Here is a 24,832-nt window from a genome sequence, read left to right on the forward strand (position 1 = left end):
TGGAATCTCAAAGACGATTTTAGTGCACGACGCCAATCTCAAGGACCATTTTGGAATTTAACTCGCTTAAATTGTCATAGTATCACATTATAAATTATAAATCATTATAATATGAGCTTTTATTTGGTAAGAAAAGTCTTAAAGATAAATGTTTTTTTTTTTTTTCAAAACAACATTTTCAAATAAAATATAAAACTGAAGATTCCAATACATCTGATATATAAAAAATTTAAAATCTTAGGACCCGTATAAATATAATTGGGAAAATTTTTTATTTCTACTATCTTTCATGTTTAAAACTTTGTGCAAGCAAAAAACCCAAACAATTATTATTATTTTATGTAAAACTTAAACTCATACGTATCCTAATAGCTATTACTAACTATGTTGACTTGGTTGACTGCTAATTTGAACTGTTGCTGTTACCTCTTCAGTCTTCATAGCCACCAAAATAATCTCTTTGCAGATAGCAACCCTCACCATGCCCACGAGTCTCATTCTTTTCACATTGTCCATATTTTTTCCATCACAAAACCATTAATATTTGATTCAAAGCTTTGACTTGTCACATATTCTTTCCTTTTCTAAAGTTTTCCTTCTTCAAGTGAACATATTCTGTCCAATTTAGCACCCCCTTTTCATTTTCCTTTCTTGTACCACCATTTCTGGGTTGGAACCATGCTCATTCATGAACCTGGGTTTCTTCTTTTGCTCTTACTTCATTTCTAGTTCCTTTACCAGCTAAATTCATCTGGGAACCCATCAAAATGTGATTTTTCTTCCATCCCTATTAGTTTTCTGGTGTTTTCAGATTCTGGGTGACCACAAGTTTGAGTCTTTATGGTGAAAAGTTTGGTGGGGTTGGCTTGAATTTTTTGTGTGCTACAAAATATGAAGTCGTTTGTTGTTTCCCACCTTGTGATTTGGACCATCTTTTGTGGTGGTATTTTCTGCAGTAGGCCTGCAAGTGTGAACATTGGTGCAGTCTTCACCTTCGATTCGGTCATTGGTAGAGCTGCAAAGGTGGCCATGAAAATGGCCGTTGATGATGTCAATGCTGACCCTAGAATCCTCAATGGCACCCACCTCAACTTGATAATGAAGGATGCTGCCTGCAGTGTCTTTCTGGGAGCTATTGGAGGTGGCAAGCTTGATCCTTGAGCACCTTGTTTATAGTATTTCTATTTTTGTTTTGAATTTAAATGATTCGTCAAGTAGTTTGGTTTTCTAGCATATGTCATGTAACAATTAATTGCTTAGGAAATATTTCACATTATTAAGTGATGTCTCTTTTAGACAATTCTAAGTTTGAATGCCGTGAGGTTCTTAATGTTGTTGACTTCTGCTTCTAAAATTCTCAGTCAATATCAAAGGTTTATTGTTCTGTTCTATGATGTTTCATGATGCATATTACTACCTTCTTGCATACTTGGTTATAGCCTTATAGGTATTTGTGACATTATCACATTCATTTCTACCTTAATTAATATAATTTGCTTTTTAACCGCAGCTTATTACTTAATGAGGTAGTTCTTGTTGATTTCTCAGTTTGCTTCACTGGTATTTTAATTACTCAGACCTCAGTTTATAGACATTGTTCACTGGATGCATATGGATCAACTTTAACAGGAAGTTCTTGTAAATTTACATTACCTGAATTGAACCTCTGTATACAGCTTTTCAGGCACTCGAGGAAGGGATCGTAGCAATGGTTGGTCCACAGTCGTCTTCTATAGCTCATATGGTATCTCAAATTGCTGATGCTCTCCATGTGCCTCTTGTCTCATATGGTGCCACTGATCCTACCCTGTCCTCCCTTCAGTTCCCTTACTTTTTTCGTACTATACAAAGCGACTTGGAGCAGATGATTGCGGTAGCTGATCTAATTGAATTCAATGAATGGAAGGAGGTCATTGCTGTATACTTGGATGATGATTATGGAAGAAATGGAATGTCGGCTTTGAGGGATGAACTTGAAAATAGGAGATTGAAAATTGCTCATAAGCTACCTTTGAGTATTCAGTTTGATCCAAATGAAATCACCACTTTGCTGAACCAATCCAAATTGTTTGGTCCTCGTGTGTATGTTGTTCATATCAACCTGGATCCAAAACTGAGATTTTTCAACATTGCCAACAAACTTGAAATGATGACCAAAGACTATGTTTGGCTAGTCACTGATTGGCTCTTTGCTACCTTAGATTCTTTCTCCCCAGTGAATCAGACCTCTCTCAGTGTTCTCCAAGGGGTTGTTGGTTTTCGTCAGCATATTCCAGATTCCCGAAAGAAGAGAGGTTTCGTTTCTCAATGGAGAAATGCACATAAAGGTATACCAAATGGTAGTTTGAATGCCTATGGATATTATGCTTATGATACAATATGGGCAGTTGCGCGATCAATTGACAGATTCATCAGATTGCATAATAATATTACCTTTGTAGTTAATCATAAGAATAAGCCATCTCACACACAAGGAAATGATCTTCAACTTGACAAGCTCAAAATCCTTGCTAGTGGATCTGATCTGGGCAGTATATTATTACAGTCAAATTTTACTGGTGTGAGTGGTCGAGTTCAGTTTAATTCAAACAGGAATATCATAAGTGGTGGTTATGATGTTATAAATATCAATCAGAATGCAATGACTACGGTTGGTTATTGGTCTAATTGCTCAGGATTTTCGGTCATCCCCGCTGAAAATCTTAAAACTAAGAAATGTAAAAGGTTAACTCAAGGTCATAAGCTTGGCAATATTACTTGGCCTGGTGGAGGGACAGAAAGACCGCGCGGCTGGGTGATTGCTGATAATGGAAGACCACTGAGAATTGGAGTACCACGTAGAGCAAGTTTTGTTGAATTTGTGACTGTGAAGGATCATCAAATTCTGGGGTACTGCATTGATGTCTTCAACAAGACCCTGGAATTTATTCCATATGAAGTTCCTTACCGTTTCATGCCTGTTGGGAATGGTAAATCAAATCCGAGCTATGATGAACTCGTGAAAAATGTTGCTGACAGTGTAAGATAATTTGCATATTTCCTTTATATAGGCAGTGATTTTGGTTTTCCTGGTTATAAAGAATGTTTTGATGTTTTCTATATCCTTGTTTATGATTGGAAGTTTGTTTCAGGTATATGATGCAGTTGTCGGCGACATTGCAATTGTGACGAACCGTACACAATATGTGGATTTTTCTCAGCCTTATGCAACATCTGGCCTTGTTATAGTGGCTCCTGTCGACAATGCAAGATCAAATGCTTGGGTGTTTCTCCAACCATTCACAGCAGATATGTGGTGTGCTACGGCTGCTTCATTCGTGATGATTGGAGTGGTTATATGGATTCTTGAGCACCGAGTCAATGATGACTTCCGTGGTCCTCCTAAGAGACAACTGGTGACAGCGTTTATGTAAGCCCTTATACTAAAATTGTTTCTGAATTTTCCCCCATTGATTTGCTATGTTTACACCTACAAGTGGTAGTTCAGTGTGATTCAATTAACTTTTAAGACTTTGTTTATGAAATTTGATGCAGCAATATATATATATATATTCCACTATTTACCTTGTGTTTTAGATTCTAATAACTCCTTCTTGTTATTTGTTTTTCAGGTTCAGCCTCTCAACACTGTTTAAGACAAACCGTAAGAAAATCTTTCTCTTTCAGTTTTGTATATCCAATTATGTGATCCTGTATAGACTGTGTAGTTTTGAAATAAAAAACCACAGAAAAAATAAATAGTTATGAATATTTTCTGAGGCTTTCTTGCTATAATGGTAAAATGATATTTAAGATATATGAATTACACTTTGATCTGATGGTCTTTTAAAATTTTCATGAAATCAGAGGAACGGACGATAAGCTCGCTATCCAAAATGGTGATGATAGTCTGGCTTTTCCTATTGATGGTGATCACTGCTAGCTATACAGCAAGCTTGACTTCAATTCTTACAGTGGAGCAGCTCTCATCGCCCATCACAGGAATCGATAGCTTGATTGCGAGCAATTGGCCCATAGGATACCAAGTAGGATCTTTTGCTTACAGCTATCTTACGGATAGTCTTTATATATCAAAATCAAGACTTGTTCAGCTAGGCTCTCCGGAGGAATATGCTAAAGCTCTGAAGAAGGGGCCGTCTAATGGAGGGGTGGCGGCTATCATCGATGAGCTTCCTTACGTGGAGTTATTTCTGTCAAAAGAAACCGGGTTTGGTATCATTGGACAGCCATTTACCAAAAGCAGTTGGGGATTTGTAAGTTCAAAATGATTATATGCATGATAAAACCAAACATTCTATCACGAAACCTTTTTGTCCAATACATAATGTTCAAATTCTTAAACTCTAGTTTGAAGCAGAGACTTGTAGGACTATACAGAACTGCATTTTAGTCATTTGGTTCTTTGAAAATCTGTTATGACTATTTGTGTCATTTCCTGACATATTTTAACATTGAACCAGGCTTTCCAAAAAGAGTCTCCTCTCGCCCTCGACATGTCCACGGCTATTCTAAAACTCGCCGAGAGCGGAGAGCTCCAGAAGATACATGACAAGTGGCTCTGTAAGATGGGTTGCTCTGAAAAAACAACAAGCAACTCCAAGCCTGACCAACTTCACTTGATTAGTTTTTGGGGTCTGTATCTGTCATGTGGTGTTGTCACTCTCGCCTCGCTTTTGGTGTTTCTTCTGCGAGCGATTCGCCAATACGCTCGCTTCAAACGACGGGAAAAGGACATTGCTGTCGCCTCATCGTCGGAACCATCAAAGACCAGCAGCCATTGTTCCCAGGTTCTCCTTAACTTCTTCAACTTCATTGATGAAAAAGAAGAGGCCATAAAGAAAATATTCACTCAATGTGACAATCCTGAACCTCAAGTCAGATAAGAGAGTATTGGTTCATGGTTCTGCTGCTAAAAGTGATTCATAAAATTGTAGGTTTTAGTAAACTCATACACTGAGAAGCTTTTAATCTATGTATAGTAACAATAATCTGTACCAAAGAATAAAATAAAATAATATAATGTTGGCCATGTATACTAGTACTAAGAACTGTTACTCTACTAACATGTGATTTTTCTTTTCAAGTAATAATAATGTCAACACATGAATCAAATGCAATTGTTATAATCTTCAATCTTGTAGTAGTTTCATCAAAACATAGACTTTTCTTTCATAATTCCTTAGAATAAGATTTTCTCCATTTTTTATAGCCAGTTCTAGTATGATTATGTTATAATGACTATATTAGTTATATAAATATTAAAATTAAAGTAATATTTTTTATATTTTAATAATATTTTTTGTTTTTTAAATTAAAAAATGTTATTAAATAATAAAAATATTATATTAATTTTTAGTAATATTTTTTAAAATATCATAACTATCAAAATTACCGTCACGTAGTCGTACTAAAATCTACCTTATATTATATGATATGATTAGGTTCATTTATGTGCCAAAAATAATCAAGCAATTATTAATATTACATAGGCTATTGACTTAGAAATTTTAAGTCTACCCTAGAAGAGAGAAGAGAAAGGTAGCGTTTGTTTTGAGGTACTGAGACAAAGATTGAGAGATTGAGAAGGAGTATTGTGTTTGTTAGTTCAAAGACTGGTACTAAAATTTCTGTCTCTGTCTTTAAAATTTCAGTATTTCAGTACCTTCAAAAAGTAAGGACACATGGGACTGAAATTTTTAGAAATAGAGACTAAAACTTTAATAACATTTTATACCTAAAATACTTTTATTTTTAATTAATTAATTTCAATTTTTGTACTTAGTCTCTATCAATCTCAATCTTTCTGTCTCTGTCTCTCTATCAAAAACTAAGATCCTACAGTCCTACAGGCATGTGCTCATAAAAATTAGAGTGGAGGAAGTAAATCAAAATGTGAATATGTAATGCGGGAACCAATCAGACAACTCTATCTACAGTGTCGCATTTTGTGTCAAATGACAAAAATATGGTTCATGTGTTGTCTTTATCCCTTTTCCTTCAAGTTGGACCTACTTGTCTGAGCCATATCAGGTGAATAAATTTTGTGGTGCTTAAGCTTACACTCAATTTGTAATTATTGGTATATAAAAGTTCACACTTTATATTTTGTGTCAACTAAATTTTCTTGTTGTTTTTAAAATGTTACTCCCCTCTTTATTTTTTTGTAAATTAAATATCGTTTTTTAATTTCAAAAAGTTATGAATTAATTTTATCTATTATACTCTCTATTATTAATTAAAAAATTTAAAAAATTTAAAAAATTGAGAATTAATGGAGATAAAGAATAATACTAATATACTATAATTTCTTTCTTTTGATTATTTATATTTTTAATAAAATTTAATAATTATTTAAATAACCATGCACAACTAAAGACATAGTTAATTTGAAAAAAAAAAAGAATTATGTTGTGTTTATCCTAATTTTATCACACTAATCTTAATTCAAATTCTTAATTTTTTTAAAGTTGTTCAAGTTAACTGACATTATAGTTAATTTCTTATTCTTTTTCTTTCACATTTAGTTAGCCCCTTTTAAATGCCTATTTATTGAAGAACATGGGTCCATATCAGAATGATTTAAAGTTTATTTATTAAGAAATGTATAAATCAACTTTAATTAAAAAGCAGGGAGAAAGGAATACGCAATTATCTTCCAAGATCCTGAAAAAGGAAAAGCAAAGAAAAGACATAAGAAAAGAAAAGAAAATAATGAAAGATACCATCATTAACAATTTATTGGCGGGAGTAAAGATCATTGTCATCTATGATCTATCTATTTATCTATTTTTATTATATAAAAATTAATACCAATTTTTTATATATTAAATTTAAACTATATTTTTTTCTCTAATAATACTACATCATTAATTTTAATTACTTAACAAAACTTTAAAAATTAATCAATTAATTTTTAGTAAAATAATAAAATTTATCGTAAAATATAATAATATGTGATCTACTTATATATTATACATAAGATTTTTAAGTTTTAACTTTTAACACTATTATTTTATTTTACATTCGTGATTTGTCTATAAAAAATATTTACACTAATAAATAAAAAGAAGCTTATCTACTGAAAAATAATTTTATTAGATGATTACAAAATAAAAATATTTATCATTATTTTAAAACAAATTTACGAAAAAAATTCTTATTTTTTTTACTATTTATATTTTTTTAAGATTCTTATAATTATACTTATTTTAATATTTTATTTAAATAAAAAAATTAATTTTAATCATTTTTCAATACTATTTTAAATTTGTATCACTCGAGACATTATCTGATAGAATAGATTTAAAAAAATATTAATAAGTATTTTTACTTTATGCTATTTAAATTATTGTTATTAAAACTAACTTATGCAATATATATATATATATATATATATATATATATATATATATATATATAAGTCAATAAATATTCTAAAAATTTTTATTCTTACTATTATAGATGTTATTAAAAATCTGTATACACTAAGAGAAGAAAAACAAGTAAATGTCAAAGAAAAATCTACAAAAAATACGAAAAATAAAATTTTCGTGCTACAACATAAAAAAATATTATAGATTCAAATTATAAAAAATTCTATCATTCTTACTATTATAAATGTCATTGAAAATCTGTATACACTAAGAGAAGAAAAATAAGTAGATGTAAAAAAAAATCTACAAAAAATACGAAAAATAAAATTTGGTGCTACAATATAAAAAATTATTACATATTTAAATTATAAAAAATTCTATCAAATTCTATCAAATTATACTTACGGGGATGCTACACATCCATGTAACTATGTAACCAAGTTGGTCCAACACCAAAAAAATCCAATACCATTAAATAGAATGTGAAATACACGCGCCCAATACACATGAAATCGCCCAACGCCTCTTCTCCCCCACGCTTCTTCTTCTTTTCACGCTCGTTTACGCACGGAGCGTCTTCTTCTTTTTCGCCTTCTTCTTCGTGTTCCTCTTTCTCCTCCTTCTCTTCCTTTTTCGCGTTCATTCTTCTTCACGTGTTTTCTTCTTATCGTCATTCTTTTGTTGTTGTTGCTGCGGTACTTTTTTGTCTTTTCCTCTTTCTCTCTCTGGTGAAGAAGCAGTAGAAGGTGAGAAAGAAGAGTTTTGAATAGTACATAATGAACCGAACACAGTTTTCATGGTGAACCGAATATAGTACTCATGGTGAACCGAACATAGTACTCATGGTGAACCAAAAATAATACAATTGTATAGTACTGAGTGAACGAAACATAATCCATTATATAAAATCAAATTCAAACAGCTTTCTGCAGAATGAACCGAACACAATACACATGGTGAACCGAACACAGTACTCATGGTGAACCGAACATAGTACTCATGGTGAACTGAAAACAATACAATTGTATAGTATTGAGTGAACAAAACATAATCCATTATATAAAATCAAATTCAAATAACTCTGCCTACAATTTACATATTATCAATTCAATTCAATTCAGTACACCTCCGTCAATTTAATTCAATTCAAATTAGCAATTGCATTCTATTCAATTCGATTCAAAATTGAATAATCCAAACTTTGTCATTTTGATTCGTTTCAGAAGAGTAATCCAAATCGCTCTCCTGTTTACCAAAAAATTATGAACTCCTAAACACTAAAACCAGAACCCTGAACACTGAACCCTGAACCCATAAACCCTAAATCCCTAAAACCCTAAAACCTAAACCCTAAATCATACACCATAAAACCTAAACCCTAAACCCTAAACTCTGAACCCGAACCCTGAACTCTGAACTCTGAATCCTGAATGCTAAACTCTAAACCCTGAACCCGAACCCTGAACACTAAACTCTGAACCCTAAATACTAAACCCTGAACCATACCGTAAACCCTAAACCCCTAAAATCATGAACCCTGAACCCTAAACCCTAAACCCTCAACCATGAACACGGTGAACCGAAATTAATATACGGGACGAACCAAAAGTTTGAAACACACTGAACCCCTGTACACTGAACTCTGAACCTATAAACCCTAAACCCTAAAACCCTAAACTTTGAAACCCTATCGTCATTCTTTTGTTGTTGTTGCTGATGTATTTTTTTGTCTTTTCCTCATTCTCTCTCTGGTGAAGAAGCAGTAGAAGGTGAGAAAGAAGAGTTTTGAATAGTGCAGAATGAATTGAACACAGTACTCATGGTGAACCAAAATTTTAGTTATGGTAAACCGAAATCTTAATTACGATGAAACAATTATATAGTGCTTAGGGAAGAAAACAGAACATATTGGTCTAATTTTTGTTAGACTCCTTTCTGCGGACCGAACCGAAAACATGAAAGTGATGAACCACCTCTTTAGTACTTACCGAACCGAAAAGTTACTCACATTTACTCAGAGAGGAAGAAGAGTTTTGAATAGTGCAGAATGAACCAAACACAGTGCTCATGGTGAACCGAACACAGTACTCATGGTGAACCGAAATCTTAATTACGGTGAAACAATTTTATAGTGCTTAGGGAAGAAAATAGAAAATATTGGTCTAATTTTTGTTAGACTCCTTTCTATGGACCAAACCGAAAACATGAAAGTGATGAATCACCTCTTTAGTATTTACCGAACCGAAAAGTTACTCACATTTACTCAGCGTTACTCACAATTACTAACACTCACAATTACTCACAGTTACATATTATCAATTCAATTGAATTCAATTTAGATGTAGATCACCTCAATCCATTCAATTCACTTCAAATAAAATTAAAAGTTTCATTCCATTAAATTCTATTCAAAATTCAATAATCCAAACCTCATCAAATTGATGCGTTTGAGAAGAATCATCAAAATTGCACTCATTCAACTGATTTGAAGTTGATTCATTCATTGTTTCAAGGTTTAATTACTCTGTTGGTCCCTATAGTTTCGTGAAATTTTCAATTAGGTCTCTATACTTTTTTTCTTTTTAATTGGTCCCTGTACCAAATTTTTTTTTTCAATTAAGTCCCTCTTAGTAGTAATTGGCTTAATTTTATAGGGACCCAACTAAAAAAAAGAATTGGTATAGGGACCTAAATAAAAGGAAAAAAAGTGTAGAGACCCAATTAAAAAAAAATTTGGTGCAAGGACTCAATTAAAAGAAAAAAAAGTATAGGGACCTAATTGAAAATTTTGCGAAACTATAGGAACCAGCAGAGTAAAAGTGCAGATCGAAGAAAAAAACGAAGAAGAAGATGAACGACGAAGATAATTGCGTTGAATCAATCCAGATCCATAATACAGAGAAGAAAAACGCGAAAGAAGAGAACAACGAATTTAATTAGGTTGAAGAAGAAGAAGAAGGAGAAGGAGAAGAAGGAGAAGAAGAAGGATAAGGAGAAGGAGAAGGAGAAGAAGAAGAAGAAGACAAACGGGATGTGGGGTGTGGAGTGAAAATTACTTGGACACCGTTCATGTAATTTTTACATGGATGTAGAGCTTTTCCCTTATATTTATCATAAAATTTTTTATTAAATTATAAATTACTAACTCAATAATGATTACATATTCAACATTAAATTAAAAGTTACAAATCAAAGTGCTACAATAACTTTTGTACTATTTGATAAAAAAATTATTGAACACAACTGCCTCAAATCTAATTACACTCCAAGTACCGATGACACTAAAGCATCATCTCAATTGAAGAATTTATACAACCTCACACTTATATTAGAAGTCAAAGTAAATTATTTTAACTTAAAAAAAGACTCTTAACAATACACTGTTACTAAGATATTTGTCCTAATAAAAAATACTGAAACTCAACTCTTATTACAACAAATCTAATAGGTAATACTAAAAAAATTTTATTTATTCAAAACATCATTTATATTGCTCGTTTATATTTTTTATTGATTATAAGAACCAACTTCACCAACACTAATATCATCTGATCTAAGATAACATACATACCAATTAAGAGATTAAGAAAAAAGAAAAGTAAACGAATCCAAAGCACATCTTTAAATAAAACCATACATACAAAGATAAAACAAAAAACCAATAAAAAATATATACAAGTTAACAATTAAAAAAAAGCATATCTTCACAAGAATATATGAAAAAAAAAAGTCTAACGACAATTAAAAATAAAAAAAATAAACACCACATAAAAAAAACTAAATCTCTCGATTAAAATAAATAAAAAAATAAAAACAACAAATAAAAGTATAACTTTGTACAATTTTAATATACAAAATTTTTGTATTATAAAATATTAAATAAAAATACATCAAATTTAATATTAATTTATATATAATTTAATTAATTTTTAAATAATATAATATTTATTAAAATATATTTTATATCATCATTAATTTATCACCCTACGTATTACACGCGTCTCAATCTAAATCTTAAGTTAATTATTAAACTTTAAACGACCATACATAAATCATTAATATCGATGTGTGACGAACCGGTATCACTAGTTTGGAATCAATTCCTTACTTTGAAATAAATATAATAAAATAACAAAAATTGTATATTGTATGGTTGTTACAAGAAGGTGCATGTAAAATTCATTCAAATTCGGTGATACGTTATTTGCAATCCTAACTTTAGCTGTCAGGAATTTTTTTTCCTTTAAAAAAAAAAATTAGTACGAAATATAAATATTTGAATTAATGAATCTCGAACAATTAGATTGAATCAGCTGATGATAAGAATAAAGCAGTTTAAACACTTTTTTTTTTAATTTTATTTTACTTTAATGTTGACAGAACTGAACCAATATTTTAACTTATAATTATCGTTTCATACTTCAATTATAGGCTATAAGGCTATAACTATGACATTTGGGTTTATAATGACGTGTTATTGTTTGACTTATTTCAATTCAGCAATACAAATGTTAACAAATATGCTTGAGGCTAATAAAAATTAATTTTCTAGATAACCATATGTTATACATGATTCATAAAATATATGCCACGTTACCTTGCAAGGAATAATAAGTAAACTCACATTCACGCATATATATAATCAAATAAGAATTTATATATTGTTTTACATTTTATGATTGTAATAATATGGTATTTTACTGAAATCATTATCTTGCTTCATTTTCTAAAATTCTCTTTTTGTGAACTTTGGATAATGGCCACAGTGTATATATACATATTAAAACTACTTTGAACATGTGATACATGAAAATTATTACCATATAAAGTGACGTTCATGAATCTGACCAAGAAATGTTTGTTCTTTGTGACCAAGAATTTTATCAACTTAGAAAAGGACAAATTTTGGAGTGTTTATATCCTATACCATATTTTGGACAAATAATGAAAGGGCATGGGATATTTTTTGGGAACCAAAAGATAATCTACTGTGACTGTTACAAATTCAAGATATTACAGATAAAGACACTTTTGGTTGGGGTATCTAGTACCTACCAACAATGTCTGAATCTGAATGATATTTTTTTAACATTTTGTACTTTGTTAAATTGCTCTAGTCATTTGATTCTTTCATGTGCATAATATGAGGTAAAACTGAAGTGATAATTAAGGCACTGGTTGATGCCTGAAACTTTGAAAGCTTTGTGAATGATTCTTTGCTTTGATCTTGGAACATTGTAGCTTCTTTCAGTGATGTAATGAGTTCATAACTCTTGCAAGTTGCAACTAGCTAGCTACAAAGCTCTTTATCTTCTGTTGAGTGTGGTATTGAGGTAATCTCAGATACCCTATATCTTCTTTAACTTGTTCTCAAGGTTTTCTGTTATGTTGCATATTATATTGTTTCTTTTCTCAAATTGACAATTATATATACTAGGCATGTGGGTCTCCACTTTACAAACACACCCCAATATTTTATGTATGGTTTTTCTGCCTTTTAAGTGTTTGTTTTATTGTCTGAATAACTGAGCTTGATTGGGTTATTATTACTTGTGATAGTAACATATATATTTAAATAAGGCTTGAAGTCTGGATATGCTGAATATCATATCTTTTTCATCTGGGTAAGGGTGTATCTCATTTTTTTAACTTCAAATTGCTGATACAATGTTTTTTCTTCTCTTGAGTGATGAATCTTGTTTTCCTTGCTGCAAATGTGGAAGTTCTTAAATTCCTCTGAAGTTGTTGGTTGTAGGTAAATATATCCTTGTGTTTGCCTCATTCTGGTTATGATTATTCTTGTCATGTGTTGATGTTCCTCTTTGTGCTGCTCCTGAAACTGGTTGGCACATGACATGTGCTTTGTTTTGATGCTGGTTTGATAACAGGTTCTCTCAAAAATGGAGGTGCACTTGCTTACAAGGCATGGAAGCATGGTGATGGTGTTGTTCCTCTTGGTTTTCTGCTCCTGGATTCCAATAGAAGTGATGGGGAGGACAGGAGCTACCATTGGAAACGCTACCGTTTCTTCTTTGAGTCCAAGAGTTTTGAAAATTGGGGTGCTGTTTACTTTGAATTCTGTCATTGGAAGATCAGCTAAAGCTGGTGTATTGGCTGCTATTGATGATGTTAATGCTAACAAAAGCATCCTTCGTTCGACTAAACTTGAAATTATGTTGCATGATACAAATTGCAGCGGGTTTCTTGGAACCGTGGAAGGTATTTTCCGAAACTTCTCAGTAGCTTCAAGCTGCATTTCTTTTGTTGAAACTGTAATTGTCTTGTTATGGACCCTGGCAATCAAATAAAACATGTTCTATAGCTTCTTATTCGGGTTTTGTAACTTTATGAATTACCATATCAAAAAAGAAAAAGAAAAAAAAATCTCTCTTACAGTGAATTTGCCTAAATGTCTATGCTTGTTAATTCACATTATTCTATGCAGTAGTATGTGTTTCATTGCATGTTAAATGTATATTCTTCCAAAAATAGTGTATGCATAATCAATCATTTCCCCATTTGTGTGGCCATCTTTGTTGATAAGAATCAATTTATAACATCTTAGTATTTCATTGTTCTCATAGGACAGAAACCAGAGAGGAGTTTCTGTGGACTATATATGTTTAGATAGTACATGTTCTCTTGCATTTTGGGTGTGAGAAAAGGGAATTTGATTGATTTTGTTGATCATGTAGCTCTGCAGTTGATGGAGAATGAAGTGGTTGCTGCAATTGGTCCACAATCATCTGGAATAGCTCATGTCATCTCTCATGTGGCTAATGAACTCCATGTGCCTCTTCTTTCATTCGCGACAGATCCTGCTCTAGTGTCACTCCAGTATCCATATTTCATCCGCACCACACCAGATGACTATTTCCAGATGTATGCAATTGCAGACTTGGTTGATCACTATAGGTGGAGGGAGGTAATAGCTATCTTTGTAGATGATGACAATGGAAGAAATGGAATTTCAGTGTTGGGCGATGCGCTTGCTAAGAAACGTGCCAAGATATCTTACAAGGCTGCATTCCCTCCTGGAGCCCCCATGAGTAATATCAGTGACTTGTTGAATCAGGTGAACCTGATGGAATCACGTGTTTATGTGCTGCATGTTAATCCTGATTCTGGCTTGTCAATTTTTGCACTTGCCAAGAAGATTGGGATGATGACTAGTGGCTATGTGTGGATTGCAACAGATTGGCTTCCTTCTGTGCTGGATTCTATGGAGCAGGTTAACACTGACACCCTTAATATACTACAAGGAGTTGTTGCTCTGCGGCATCACACGCCTGACACTGATCTTAAGAAGAGTTTCATCTCAAATCTGAAGAGCAGAAAGAACAATGAGACTGCAGGCTTCAATTCTTATGCATTCTATGCATATGATTCTGTTTGGTTAGCGGCGCGTGCTCTGGATACTTTTCTCAATGAAGGTGGAAACATATCTTTCTCCTCGGATCCTAAGTTGCAAGACACAAATTCAAGCATGTTGCATTTTTCAGCACTCCGTGTGTTTGATGGCGGTGATAAGTTTCTTCAGACAATTCTGGAAACAAACTTCACTGGTGTGAGTGGCCCAGTTCAGTTTGGTATGGATAAGAATTTGATTCATCCAGCTTATGATATCATGAATATCGGCGGGTTTGGAACTCGTAGGATTGGTTATTGGTCTAATTATTCTGGTCTCTCAGTAACAGCTCCTGAAATTTTGTATCTGAAACCACCTAACGCTTCGGCAAGCAACCAACACCTATATAGTGTTATATGGCCTGGAGAAACAACAGTTACACCAAGGGGATGGGTATTCCCAAACAATGGGAAACCATTGAGAATCGCAGTGCCTAATCGAGTAAGCTATTTGGAGTTTGTTGGTAAGGACAAGAACCCTCCTGGGGTAAAAGGCTATTGCATTGATGTCTTTGAAGCAGCCATAAAGTTGTTGCCTTATCCTGTCCCAACAGAATATATATTATATGGTCATGGTGATAGAAATCCCAGCTATGATGACCTTGCATATCAGGTTGCACAAAATGTAAGTTTCTTAGTCTAATTTTTGGCTTAATTTATTAATCATATTTCTTAATCTAAGTAGCTATCTTGAGGTTGTAGTTATGTTAACATAATACTTTCCTTTTTTTCAGAACTTTGATGCAGTTGTTGGAGATATTACAATTGTCACAAACAGGACAAGGATTGTGGATTTTACTCAGCCTTACATGGAATCAGGGCTGGTGGTTGTTGTTCCTGTTAAGGAAATCAAGTCAAGCCCTTGGTCCTTTCTAAAGCCATTCACCACTAAAATGTGGTTAGTTACCGGTGCATTCTTTCTCTTCGTGGGAGCCGTCGTGTGGATTCTCGAGCACCGGCACAATGAAGAATTCCGCGGTCCTCCAAGGAAACAAATTATAACAGTGTGTTGGTTAGTATGTTTTGATCATTTTAAAGCCTTTTCAGATAAATCTTGCATCTTATTTAGGCTCAAATCTTCTCGTGCTGAGAGCAGTTCCTCTTGTGCAGGTTTAGTTTCTCAACAATGTTTTTCTCACACAGTATGTTCCTCAAATTTCTCACTTCTATTTTTTTTTTCCATTTTCTGTTGTAACACTCCTTATATGTTTTGTATCATACATGGTTTGAGAACTCTGACTTCTATCTTCTCTGCTTTTCACCTTGCACAGGAGAGAACACTGTGAGTGCACTCGGTCGATTGGTTCTACTCATATGGCTTTGGGTGGTTTTAATCATCAATTCAAGCTACACAGCTAGCTTAACATCCATCCTTACAGTGCAGCAACTTTCATCACAGATTGAAGGAATTGACAGCTTGATCTCAGGTACTCAACCAATTGGAATCCAAGAAGGATCTTTTGCGAAAAAGTATCTGACAGATGAACTCAACATAGCACCATCTAGGATAGTTACACTGAAAAATATGGAGGCATATGTTGATGCCCTTGAACGCGGACCAAGGAATGGAGGGGTTGTGGCCATTGTTGATGAGCTTCCTTATATTCAGCTCTTCATGTCCAATACCAACTGTAAGTTCAGAACAGTTGGACAGGAGTTCACTAAAAGTGGTTGGGGATTTGTAAGTATCCTCAATTCTTCATATGCATGTCTATAGTTTTTTACACTCCTTAAATTTATGCCAAGTTTTCTTGTAAGATTATCTTATTCTGATGTCATTATTTTCAAATGGGATCACAGGCATTCCAAAGGGATTCACCGCTTGCTGTTGATTTGTCAACTGCCATCCTTCAACTTTCGGAGAACGGGGAACTGCAAAAGATCCATGACAAATGGCTTTTGAAACGAGACTGCACTGCGCAACTCAACGTTGAAGACTCAAATAAACTGTCTCTGAGTAGCTTCTGGGGCCTCTTTCTCATATGTGGCGTTGCATGCTTCCTTTCTTTGGTTGTATTCTTTGTTAGAGTGTTCTGTCAATACACCAGATTTAGCCCTGAGCCTGAACAAGTTGATGTGGAAATTCAACCAAGGCCTCCTAGAAGGAACCTCAAAAGTACTAGTTTCAAGGACTTGATGGAATTTGTGGATACGAAAGAAAAAGAAATCAAAGAGAGACTTAGGAATAGTAAAAGGAGAAGAAGCCAGAGTCTAGATGAGCAATCTAGTTCATCACCCTCCTAAGTTAACCATGTACATTTATTTTTGGTTGGTAACTCCTTTTAACCATCCTATTTTTGTTATACCATAGCAACTATTAGTGACACAAATTTGTCTACACTGAAATATATAAAAAGTTTAGCTTTTCCTTTTTGCTGAGGAAATTATAGCTCTAAGTGTTAATAATTTTGTTTGTTTATGCAAACCCTTAATATGTAGCAAACTGTTTCCTCTTGAAAATAAGATGCAGCAACTGCATTCAACTTTTCTATATAATATCACACACTACTATTATTAAATTCTGCAAGACTCCTTAAACCGTTAAATAATTTCAACTTGTACTCTTAAAACTGAAAAAAAATTAATCTAAAAAATATGGCTATTTCACATGTTTTCTATCGTAACATGCTGAACTATGCATGATATTGTCTTGTTTTTCAACTGCAAACATGATTTGTTTATCCGTTTTCCGGTAAAAGCAAAGTTTATTCTTTAAACATTATTTGGATCCATATAGGGTTGTGTTAAGCTTGCGACAACTAACGTAAAACAATGTCGCATCTCAATGCATGACACGATGCAATGACGTCTTTGATCTATGTAGCCGACCCGACTTAGTGGGATAAGGCTTTGTTAAGTAAGTATTTTTATATATATTTTTCATCAACATACAACACTATTAGTTAGTTAGAGTCTACAATTTCTCCTAGAATATAAAATTTGCACAAAACAATATCAAATTTCATTTCAGCATTATTATTTCAAAAAAAAAAGTGAGAAACTTCAGAAATCTTATTTTGGTACTTCTGCAGAGTAATGACAGTTTCTTGAAGACTATCCAATTCTTACGTTAATTAATAATTCTGTTTTTATTTTCATCGATTATAATCCACTATAATATAAAGCAAGGAAGATTAGTGTTACTATTTCCACGGTGGCCCTTCTTTATTACCATTCATGAGAATATGCAAAGCACTCTCATTAACTAAAAGAAGATTAAGATTTTTTATACGACCAAGAAATGGAGGCGTTTAAGAGACGACAAATGTGTGAGTCCTCATATGATATTTTTGAGGAGTATTATTGCTTCTCTATTGGCAATAATAATTGTTATAATCAAAGTTTGTCTGGGTTTACTACTATAAACCAGAAGATAATAAAAATGTCACTGATAGTTAAAGGTGCGTAATTGGTTATATATCTAACACATGCAATGATGATTCTTGCTTTGTGATTTTTCAGAGATTCTTCTCTAGAAAATGGAGCTGCTTTCAATCACAAGGCATGGCAACATGATGGTTCTGTTGCTTTTGGTTTTATGGTCCTGCAGGTGGATTCCAATGCAAGTTTCGGGTAGAAAAGGAACTACCTTTGCAGATTCTACTGTTGATCCTAAACCAAATGTTTCGAGAATTGGAGCACTCTTTACTGTGAATTCTGTCATTGGAAGAACAGCTAGACCTGCAATACTTGATGCCATTGATGATGTTAATGCCAACACAAGCATTCTCCCTCACACTAAACTTGAACTTATCTTGCATGATACAGATTGCAGCGGGTTTCTTGGAATAGCAGAAGGTATTTCCCAACCTTTTAGAAACCAATTATAGGAGTAGTTACTTATTTGTTATTTCTTTGTACTCCATTTTTTTCCCCTTCAATTAGTTGCGGTTGAAGCTATATATGTGTGCCACCTTGGACCATATTCTTCACAGAAAATATATCATTCATTGCATAATCAGGTTCAGTTTTTGTGTATGAATTACCATATATGTATATAAACAAGAGAAAGTAGATACCAACAAACACATGGTTTAGCTGAAGGAGTGCACTGTGCTTGCTTAACAAGAGATCTTGAATTCAAGGCAATGCTTTGATTGTATTCTTTGTTAGAGTGCTTTGTCAGTACTCCAAATTCAGACCAAAGGCTAAGCAATTAGATGATGAAGAAATTCAATCAACAAGGCCTAAAATCAAAATTGCTAGTTTCAAGGACTTGATTGAATTTGTGGATAAGAGAGAAGCAGAAATTAAAGAGATACTTAAGCACGAGAGTGATAAAAGTGCAAGTTTAGTGGTGAATCAATCTAACTCCTAGCCCTCTTAATCAACCTTGAAAACTTTTCTATTCTACTTTGTATTATTTCTCTTACTTTTGTTATACAATTATAAAAATGGTCACAAAAAGAATTTCTCTTAGTTTTAAGATACAAATTAGAGTAAAAAATATTTTTTATCATTGAAATTTGTTAAAAATTTTAAAAATATTCGTAAATTTTATTTTAAAAAAATTTTATTTACATTAAATGTATTTTTAACAACTAATTTTTAAAAATTTTAAGTCAATTTAACAATAATACTTGATAACTAAGAGCTAATTGCTCATATTAAAGATTATCTTTGTAATGTTATTGAAGTAGTCCTAAATTAAGGGATATATTTAATACAAATCAAAACTTCTTATACAAAATTGAAATAAAATAAAATTTAAAAATATTTCTAAAATTTTTAAGAAATTTTAAAAACAAAAAATATATTTCCCTACGAAACACCACTTTTAACCCTTTGAATATAATTTGGTTTATCCAAAAGTATTAACCCTTAATCGGTAACAAATTATTCTCTCTTGTAATATAATACAGCAAATTAAGTTTAATGATCTTATCCTATAGATGTAGACCCTCAGGCCTCAGCTACCATCAAAGCTAGTAATTTTTTAAAGGAATCTTTGTATCTCACCAACCACATTCACATTATTAAGATTTTTCCTTGGTTAATGAGTTCTGTATTATAATTAAGTTTAGCTAATAGATGTTCTCATACATGTTAACACGTTTTTATATAAAAAAAAAACATATAAAATTTAAATTTTTAATGTATTTATTTATATATTTATTAAAATAAATTTGCATTTTTTTATTAATAATAATATTAATATAAGTTCTTAAGACACTGATTAACTAAACCTAAATAATTATCCTATAGAGATGCCGCCAGTTTGCTCCTTATTTTTTAAAGATATTTTTTCTTTGTTGTTTAAAGGAAGATAATTACAATAATTGTTAGATACACAAATCTGCAAAAATAAATATATAATTATGCATTATTAAAGAATTCCGCATAGGTCTTATCCGCCAATAATTATAAAAGTTACGCTAAAATTATACATCTAAATAAACAATATGGGCAGTCGCCCATTCCACATGTTTTTTATGGGAACATGCTTACAACCTATGCATGATATTGTCTTGTTTTTCAGCTGCAAAGCTTATTTGTTTATCCTTTCTGGGTAAAGCATAAGCTTATTTTTTAAAATTAAAAGAAAAAGGACCCTGTACTTCCCTTAATTATTTCATATATGCTTTGTATTTGGTATTACCTTTTATTTAATATTTATAACTGGCAATACATTTTTCATCATACAATCATATGAGTTAGCTAGAGTAGTATATAATTCTCTTAGAATTTAAATTTGGCCTAAGGGAAAGTGCAAGATATAGTCTATTAATATTATTGCCAGCTTAATTGAACTGCCAATAATATAACAGAATTATACATACATTTATCCAAAATATCCACTTCTTTTCGTTCTATTCCAAACATTTCAAAATTAACTCAATGTTCTAATCGAATAAAAAGGAAACTTAGAAGTTTGAAAGACAACATTATCATTCCTTAGGAAAGAGGCATGTTTTATCATTTTAATTTTACAGCAAATGGTAGAGCAAGGAGTGGCAAACACTAGGAATTTACATTCTATGTAACAAACATGGAATTTGTGGCGATTATAACAATAAACATGTGATCAAGAAATTATTGTAAAAGTTATTTCAACAATGCAAGTGGCCATGTTTTTTATTGGACAAGCAACATGCCAACATATACTGCAGAACAAGATGTACAGGATACCTATTTTGCATAGCAAAATAACAAACATAGGTTTAGTTACATATGATCTGCATAAAAACCATCCATGTTGAGGAATGAAGTTGAAAACCAAAGGGATTTGTAGGAGTGGAATTACTCAACTTTTACAGGTTTCTCCTCTCTCTTTGGAGGTTCCAAATCCAGATAGGTAAATGGCTCTGTTGGTTCCTCGCTGCAAAATCCAAAACTGTCATAAGCAACATGACAGAACACTCGCAAAAATGTAATTGGAAAACTTTTCGGGCTATTTGAGAGTTAGGAAAACTCCTGCCCGCAATAAAATTGCCAGCTTCATTGTATGAGTAATCAAGAAATAGTTGATATGATTCTAATAATGACTAATTCTCTAGGTTTCAAGAACTTATGGCGTAACAAATGTAATATAGTAATAGTATATACCACATAGACATGTATATGTTGAAATTGAATGTTGAACTAATTCACAACATTCAGTAGTAAAGCTATTCATATTCCAGCATAGATAGATGATAATAATAATACTCACCCAGGTTTAGAACGCATGCATTTCCAGAAGAGCTTGAAAGGCCCTGGAACTGTCTTAAATGGGTTCCCCTCAAAACAAGCCTGCACAATTTGTGAAATAAACAGCAAGTTTATACCAACTAAATAAAGATAACAAGTGAAATAACCAAAGACCTGAAAACTTAAATCCCATTTCTCATTCCATCATGACCATTCTAATAGGTTTTATATATATATAAAATTTGCATATTTCTCTCCTCTATCTTGTGTTCTAATGAGATTTCCACAGATTTTACTAATTGAGACATAATTTAGAAAGTTTCATGTTAGTGGCAAGAATGCTTCCATTGTCACTATGAAAACTATGAAACTTAAGGATCAATTACAATTTTCTCAGGGCAAAATTCCACGAAATGAAACTAAACAACCATGACTAAAAAAAAATCACACGCCCTCATTGGAACCTTATCACAAGAATACAATCAACATGTCCAAAACACCAAATTACGAAATGTTCCTCACAAAAAATGAAACTTTGGAACACAAATGAAGCGACTTTGAAAGAAAAGAAGACAATTGGAAAAATGGAGTTGAAATTGATGAAGGGGGTTTCACCTGAACGACATCTTCAACACGGTCGTTACATCGGTGAGCTTTGGGTTCACGATGACCCTCTCCGGTGATTCCCCATGGACTCTCTCTCCTCGGCACTGGCCTCGGCTCGCTCATCTTCTTCTTCTGTGCAATTCAACTGAACCTGTCCCTGGAGCTACTCTCTACTGGTTCATTCTGCTCCTTGATTTGGACTAAATGGGCCTACCTTTTCAACTTGGCCCCAATAAGTTTTAACAACAAAAAATACTAAGTGGGCCAGGCCCATCTTGAAGAAGAGAAAGACCAAAAAATAATAAATATTTTAAATAAGTGTCAAGGTTCGAATTTCACTCTAGTGTATGTAATAATTTATTGGCTAATAGCAAACTTTTAAATAAAACTATCCGCAACGAATTAGTCATTAACCTTTTAGGCTGAGAAATATCATAGAAAATAAAAAAATTTGATGTTATTCATACATCAAATATTTTTAATATTTATATAAAAATATAGTTATTATTAATTAATTATATATTTAAGTTATTTTTAATTAATAAAATGAACACATATATTAACTATTAAAAAATATTAGTATTAAAATAATATCTATTATAAAATTTTAGACTTAGTAAGATAAAAAGAACCCCAAAGAATGAATCACTTCTTAAAAGGTAAACAATACAAGTACATTCCATGACCTAAACAAATAAAAAAAGAATAAAATAATATCGACATGTAAATGGGTTGATGTATCTAAACAATTCTTTACTTTTTACGTTATTTTGCCCTTAAAAATTATGTGTGTGATATTTTAAGTAAAATTAACTCAAATATACACACTAAGTACTTAATTAAGAGATTCAATTATTGTCTCTATAGTGTACATTAAAAATAAATGGTTTATTTTTTATTTAAATAAATAAAATTAATTATTTACTCAATTAAATAGAATTTTAATTTTTTTTTTATTGTTTTAAATATTTAAGTATGATTTCATTGGCACAAAGAGCGAAATCAAAGAATATATGGATTGACTCGTTACTATCAGCGAATGCTGCGAGGATTGAATTCAATAAATTTTATTGATACTGGTAACGAAATCGAAAAAGAAAATCATGTTTATCACAAAAGAAAATTAGTGATATTTATAGAATGAATTTCGCTGTCAGTAACAACGCGATTAATGTAATCCTTAATTTCGTTTTTTGTACCAGCAAAATTATGCTTAAATATTTAAAATAATTAAAATTTAAAAATTTCTTTAATTGAATAAATAATTAATTTCTTTTATTTAAATAAAAAATATTATTATTTATTACAATTAAATCATTATTATTCATATTAACATTATATTGATTTATTATTTTTTAATGAGAAAAGCGGGATAAGACCTCCAAAACAATAAGACAAGAAAAACAGAATTAACTAGCACTTCTCAAATATAGAGTGCCATTACAATCAAGTAACAAGGTATAATAAAATCGAAGGTTTTCCATGGTTGAGTTTTAGAGAGGAGTTTTTATTTATGTTTCGAGGTTTTTTTTTTTTTTTTTTTGGTCAAGTAGATTGGACAACCTTCAATCTTAGGTATCACAACACACCCACATTACACACTCACAACACTTAAAGGTTCATATTCAATACCTCGTGCACTCACCAAGATTTGAACCCGGATGCAGCATATTAAGAGGCATATAGTTTAACCAGTTGAGCTAGGTCTCCGCTGGTTCATATTCATGTTTTGAGGTTTACATTTGAGATAGATACCTTTTTGAATTCTTCTATTTGGACTTGAAACCCCTTTCTTGAGCATGATAGACATAATCTTTATAGAAACGACCTTTTTGAACCCATAATTTTTTTCGTAACAAACCGCAAGGTTTTTCTAACCTCAAGTTTACTTGTTTGGTCTTTTATTTGGGCTTATTTTGGGTGCGGCCCATCTTGTATGGTTTCAACATGAGTATCTTGTACACGTACGTTCTCGTTACTATCAGATTCACCCCTTATATCTCCTCATTCAAGATATCAATAGATCATGCCTAGACCTAAGCCTATAAATCTATATATGCTAACCAAAATTTTAATGTATTATTATTCTCTTTTTTCTAACCATTTTGTGTATTCAAATGGGATTTGACTCAGACAAGAGATCAATAAGAATTATTGATGTAAGTGGATAAAAAAAGAATACTAAACTTTAGAATATAGGTAATGCGATTTTTCCTCTTTATTATTGATAGGATTTTCTGTAGCACTTGCTTTATTCGAGTGTCATTCTTTTTTCAAATTATTTTTTATTTTCAGTCAAAATTTTTTCTTGTTTCTTCCTAATTGGTCGTTTGACGACCATCATCCAAGGTTAAAATAATATCTATTAAAAAATATTAGAGTTAGTAGGATAAAAAAAAATACAAGTATAGTCGTTGACCTAAACAAATAAAAGAAGAATAAAGTAAAATCGACATATAAATGCGTTGACGTATTTAAACAACTCTTCATTTTTTACGTTATTTTTAGCTTAAAAATCATGTTTGTGACATTTTAAGTAAAATTAACTTAAATATGCACACCTAATATCTAATTAAGAGATTCAATTCTTCACCCTATAGTGTACATAAAAAACAAAAAAGGTTATTATTTTGTTTTTTTATTTAAATAAATAAAATTAATTATTTACTGAATTAAATAAATTTTTTATTTTTTACCGTTTTAAATATTTAAGCATGATTTCACTGGCACAAGGAGTGAAATCAAGAATTATATGGATTACACTGTTACTATCAGCGAATTTTGCGAGAATTGAATTTAATAAATATCGCTGATAC

The 24,832-nt window shown here is 31.9% G+C and overlaps 3 protein-coding genes across 7 annotated transcripts; 2 read left to right on the forward strand and 1 right to left on the reverse strand.

The window, feature by feature from the left end:
- The first annotated feature begins 362 nt into the window (after positions 1–362).
- Positions 363–5,112, forward strand: LOC112770740 (glutamate receptor 3.7). The gene is made up of 6 exons (XM_025815133.3): positions 363–1,141; positions 1,677–3,019; positions 3,132–3,409; positions 3,612–3,643; positions 3,847–4,253; positions 4,461–5,112. Exons 1-6 carry the CDS (start codon positions 892–894, stop codon positions 4,881–4,883), a joined length of 2,733 nt encoding a protein of 910 aa, XP_025670918.1. The 5' UTR covers positions 363–891; the 3' UTR covers positions 4,884–5,112.
- Positions 5,113–12,229: 7,117 nt separating this feature from the next.
- On the forward strand, positions 12,230–17,164 carry LOC112771169 (glutamate receptor 3.4). Of its 5 annotated transcripts, none has more exons than XM_025815812.3 (7): positions 12,230–12,706; positions 13,262–13,592; positions 14,069–15,405; positions 15,515–15,792; positions 15,891–15,922; positions 16,052–16,461; positions 16,581–17,164. In XM_025815812.3, exons 2-7 carry the CDS (start codon positions 13,274–13,276, stop codon positions 17,022–17,024), a joined length of 2,820 nt encoding a protein of 939 aa, XP_025671597.1. In that variant the 5' UTR covers positions 12,230–12,706; positions 13,262–13,273; the 3' UTR covers positions 17,025–17,164. The 5 variants fall into 5 exon arrangements, with proteins under 5 accessions (XP_025671597.1, XP_025671598.1, XP_072081418.1 ...); XM_025815813.3 differs by having other exon boundaries at positions 12,403–13,128; XM_072225317.1 differs by having other exon boundaries at positions 12,446–12,706; positions 14,077–15,405.
- A 3,487-nt stretch (positions 17,165–20,651) lies between these two features.
- On the reverse strand, positions 20,652–22,252 carry LOC112772699 (uncharacterized). The gene is made up of 3 exons (XM_025817674.3): positions 22,026–22,252; positions 21,433–21,512; positions 20,652–21,099 (listed from the first exon to the last, which is right to left on the reverse strand). The coding sequence occupies exons 1-3, from the start codon at positions 22,137–22,139 to the stop codon at positions 21,021–21,023; spliced, it is 273 nt and encodes a 90-aa protein (XP_025673459.1). The 5' UTR covers positions 22,140–22,252; the 3' UTR covers positions 20,652–21,020.
- Between the last annotated feature and the right edge of the window lie 2,580 nt (positions 22,253–24,832).

Source organism: Arachis hypogaea, chromosome 18 (genome assembly GCF_003086295.3).
Source record: "Arachis hypogaea cultivar Tifrunner chromosome 18, arahy.Tifrunner.gnm2.J5K5, whole genome shotgun sequence".
NCBI lineage: Eukaryota > Viridiplantae > Streptophyta > Magnoliopsida > Fabales > Fabaceae > Arachis > Arachis hypogaea.

Coding starts and splice junctions, on each gene's coding strand:
- LOC112770740 (XM_025815133.3), top strand. CDS start 892: ATGAAGTCGTTTGTTGTTTCCCACCTTGTGATTTGGACCATCTTTTGT. Junction 3,020..3,131: donor TGAAAAATGTTGCTGACAGT/GTAAGATAATTT, acceptor AGTTTGTTTCAG/GTATATGATGCAGTTGTCGG. Junction 3,644..3,846: donor AACACTGTTTAAGACAAACC/GTAAGAAAATCT, acceptor TCATGAAATCAG/AGGAACGGACGATAAGCTCG.
- LOC112771169 (XM_025815812.3), top strand. CDS start 13,274: ATGGAGGTGCACTTGCTTACAAGGCATGGAAGCATGGTGATGGTGTTG. Junction 15,793..15,890: donor CAAATTATAACAGTGTGTTG/GTTAGTATGTTT, acceptor CCTCTTGTGCAG/GTTTAGTTTCTCAACAATGT. Junction 15,923..16,051: donor AACAATGTTTTTCTCACACA/GTATGTTCCTCA, acceptor CACCTTGCACAG/GAGAGAACACTGTGAGTGCA.
- LOC112772699 (XM_025817674.3), bottom strand. CDS start 22,139: ATGAGCGAGCCGAGGCCAGTGCCGAGGAGAGAGAGTCCATGGGGAATC. Junction 21,513..22,025: donor GTGTTGAAGATGTCGTTCAG/GTGAAACCCCCT, acceptor CAAATTGTGCAG/GCTTGTTTTGAGGGGAACCC. Junction 21,100..21,432: donor TGCATGCGTTCTAAACCTGG/GTGAGTATTATT, acceptor TGGATTTTGCAG/CGAGGAACCAACAGAGCCAT.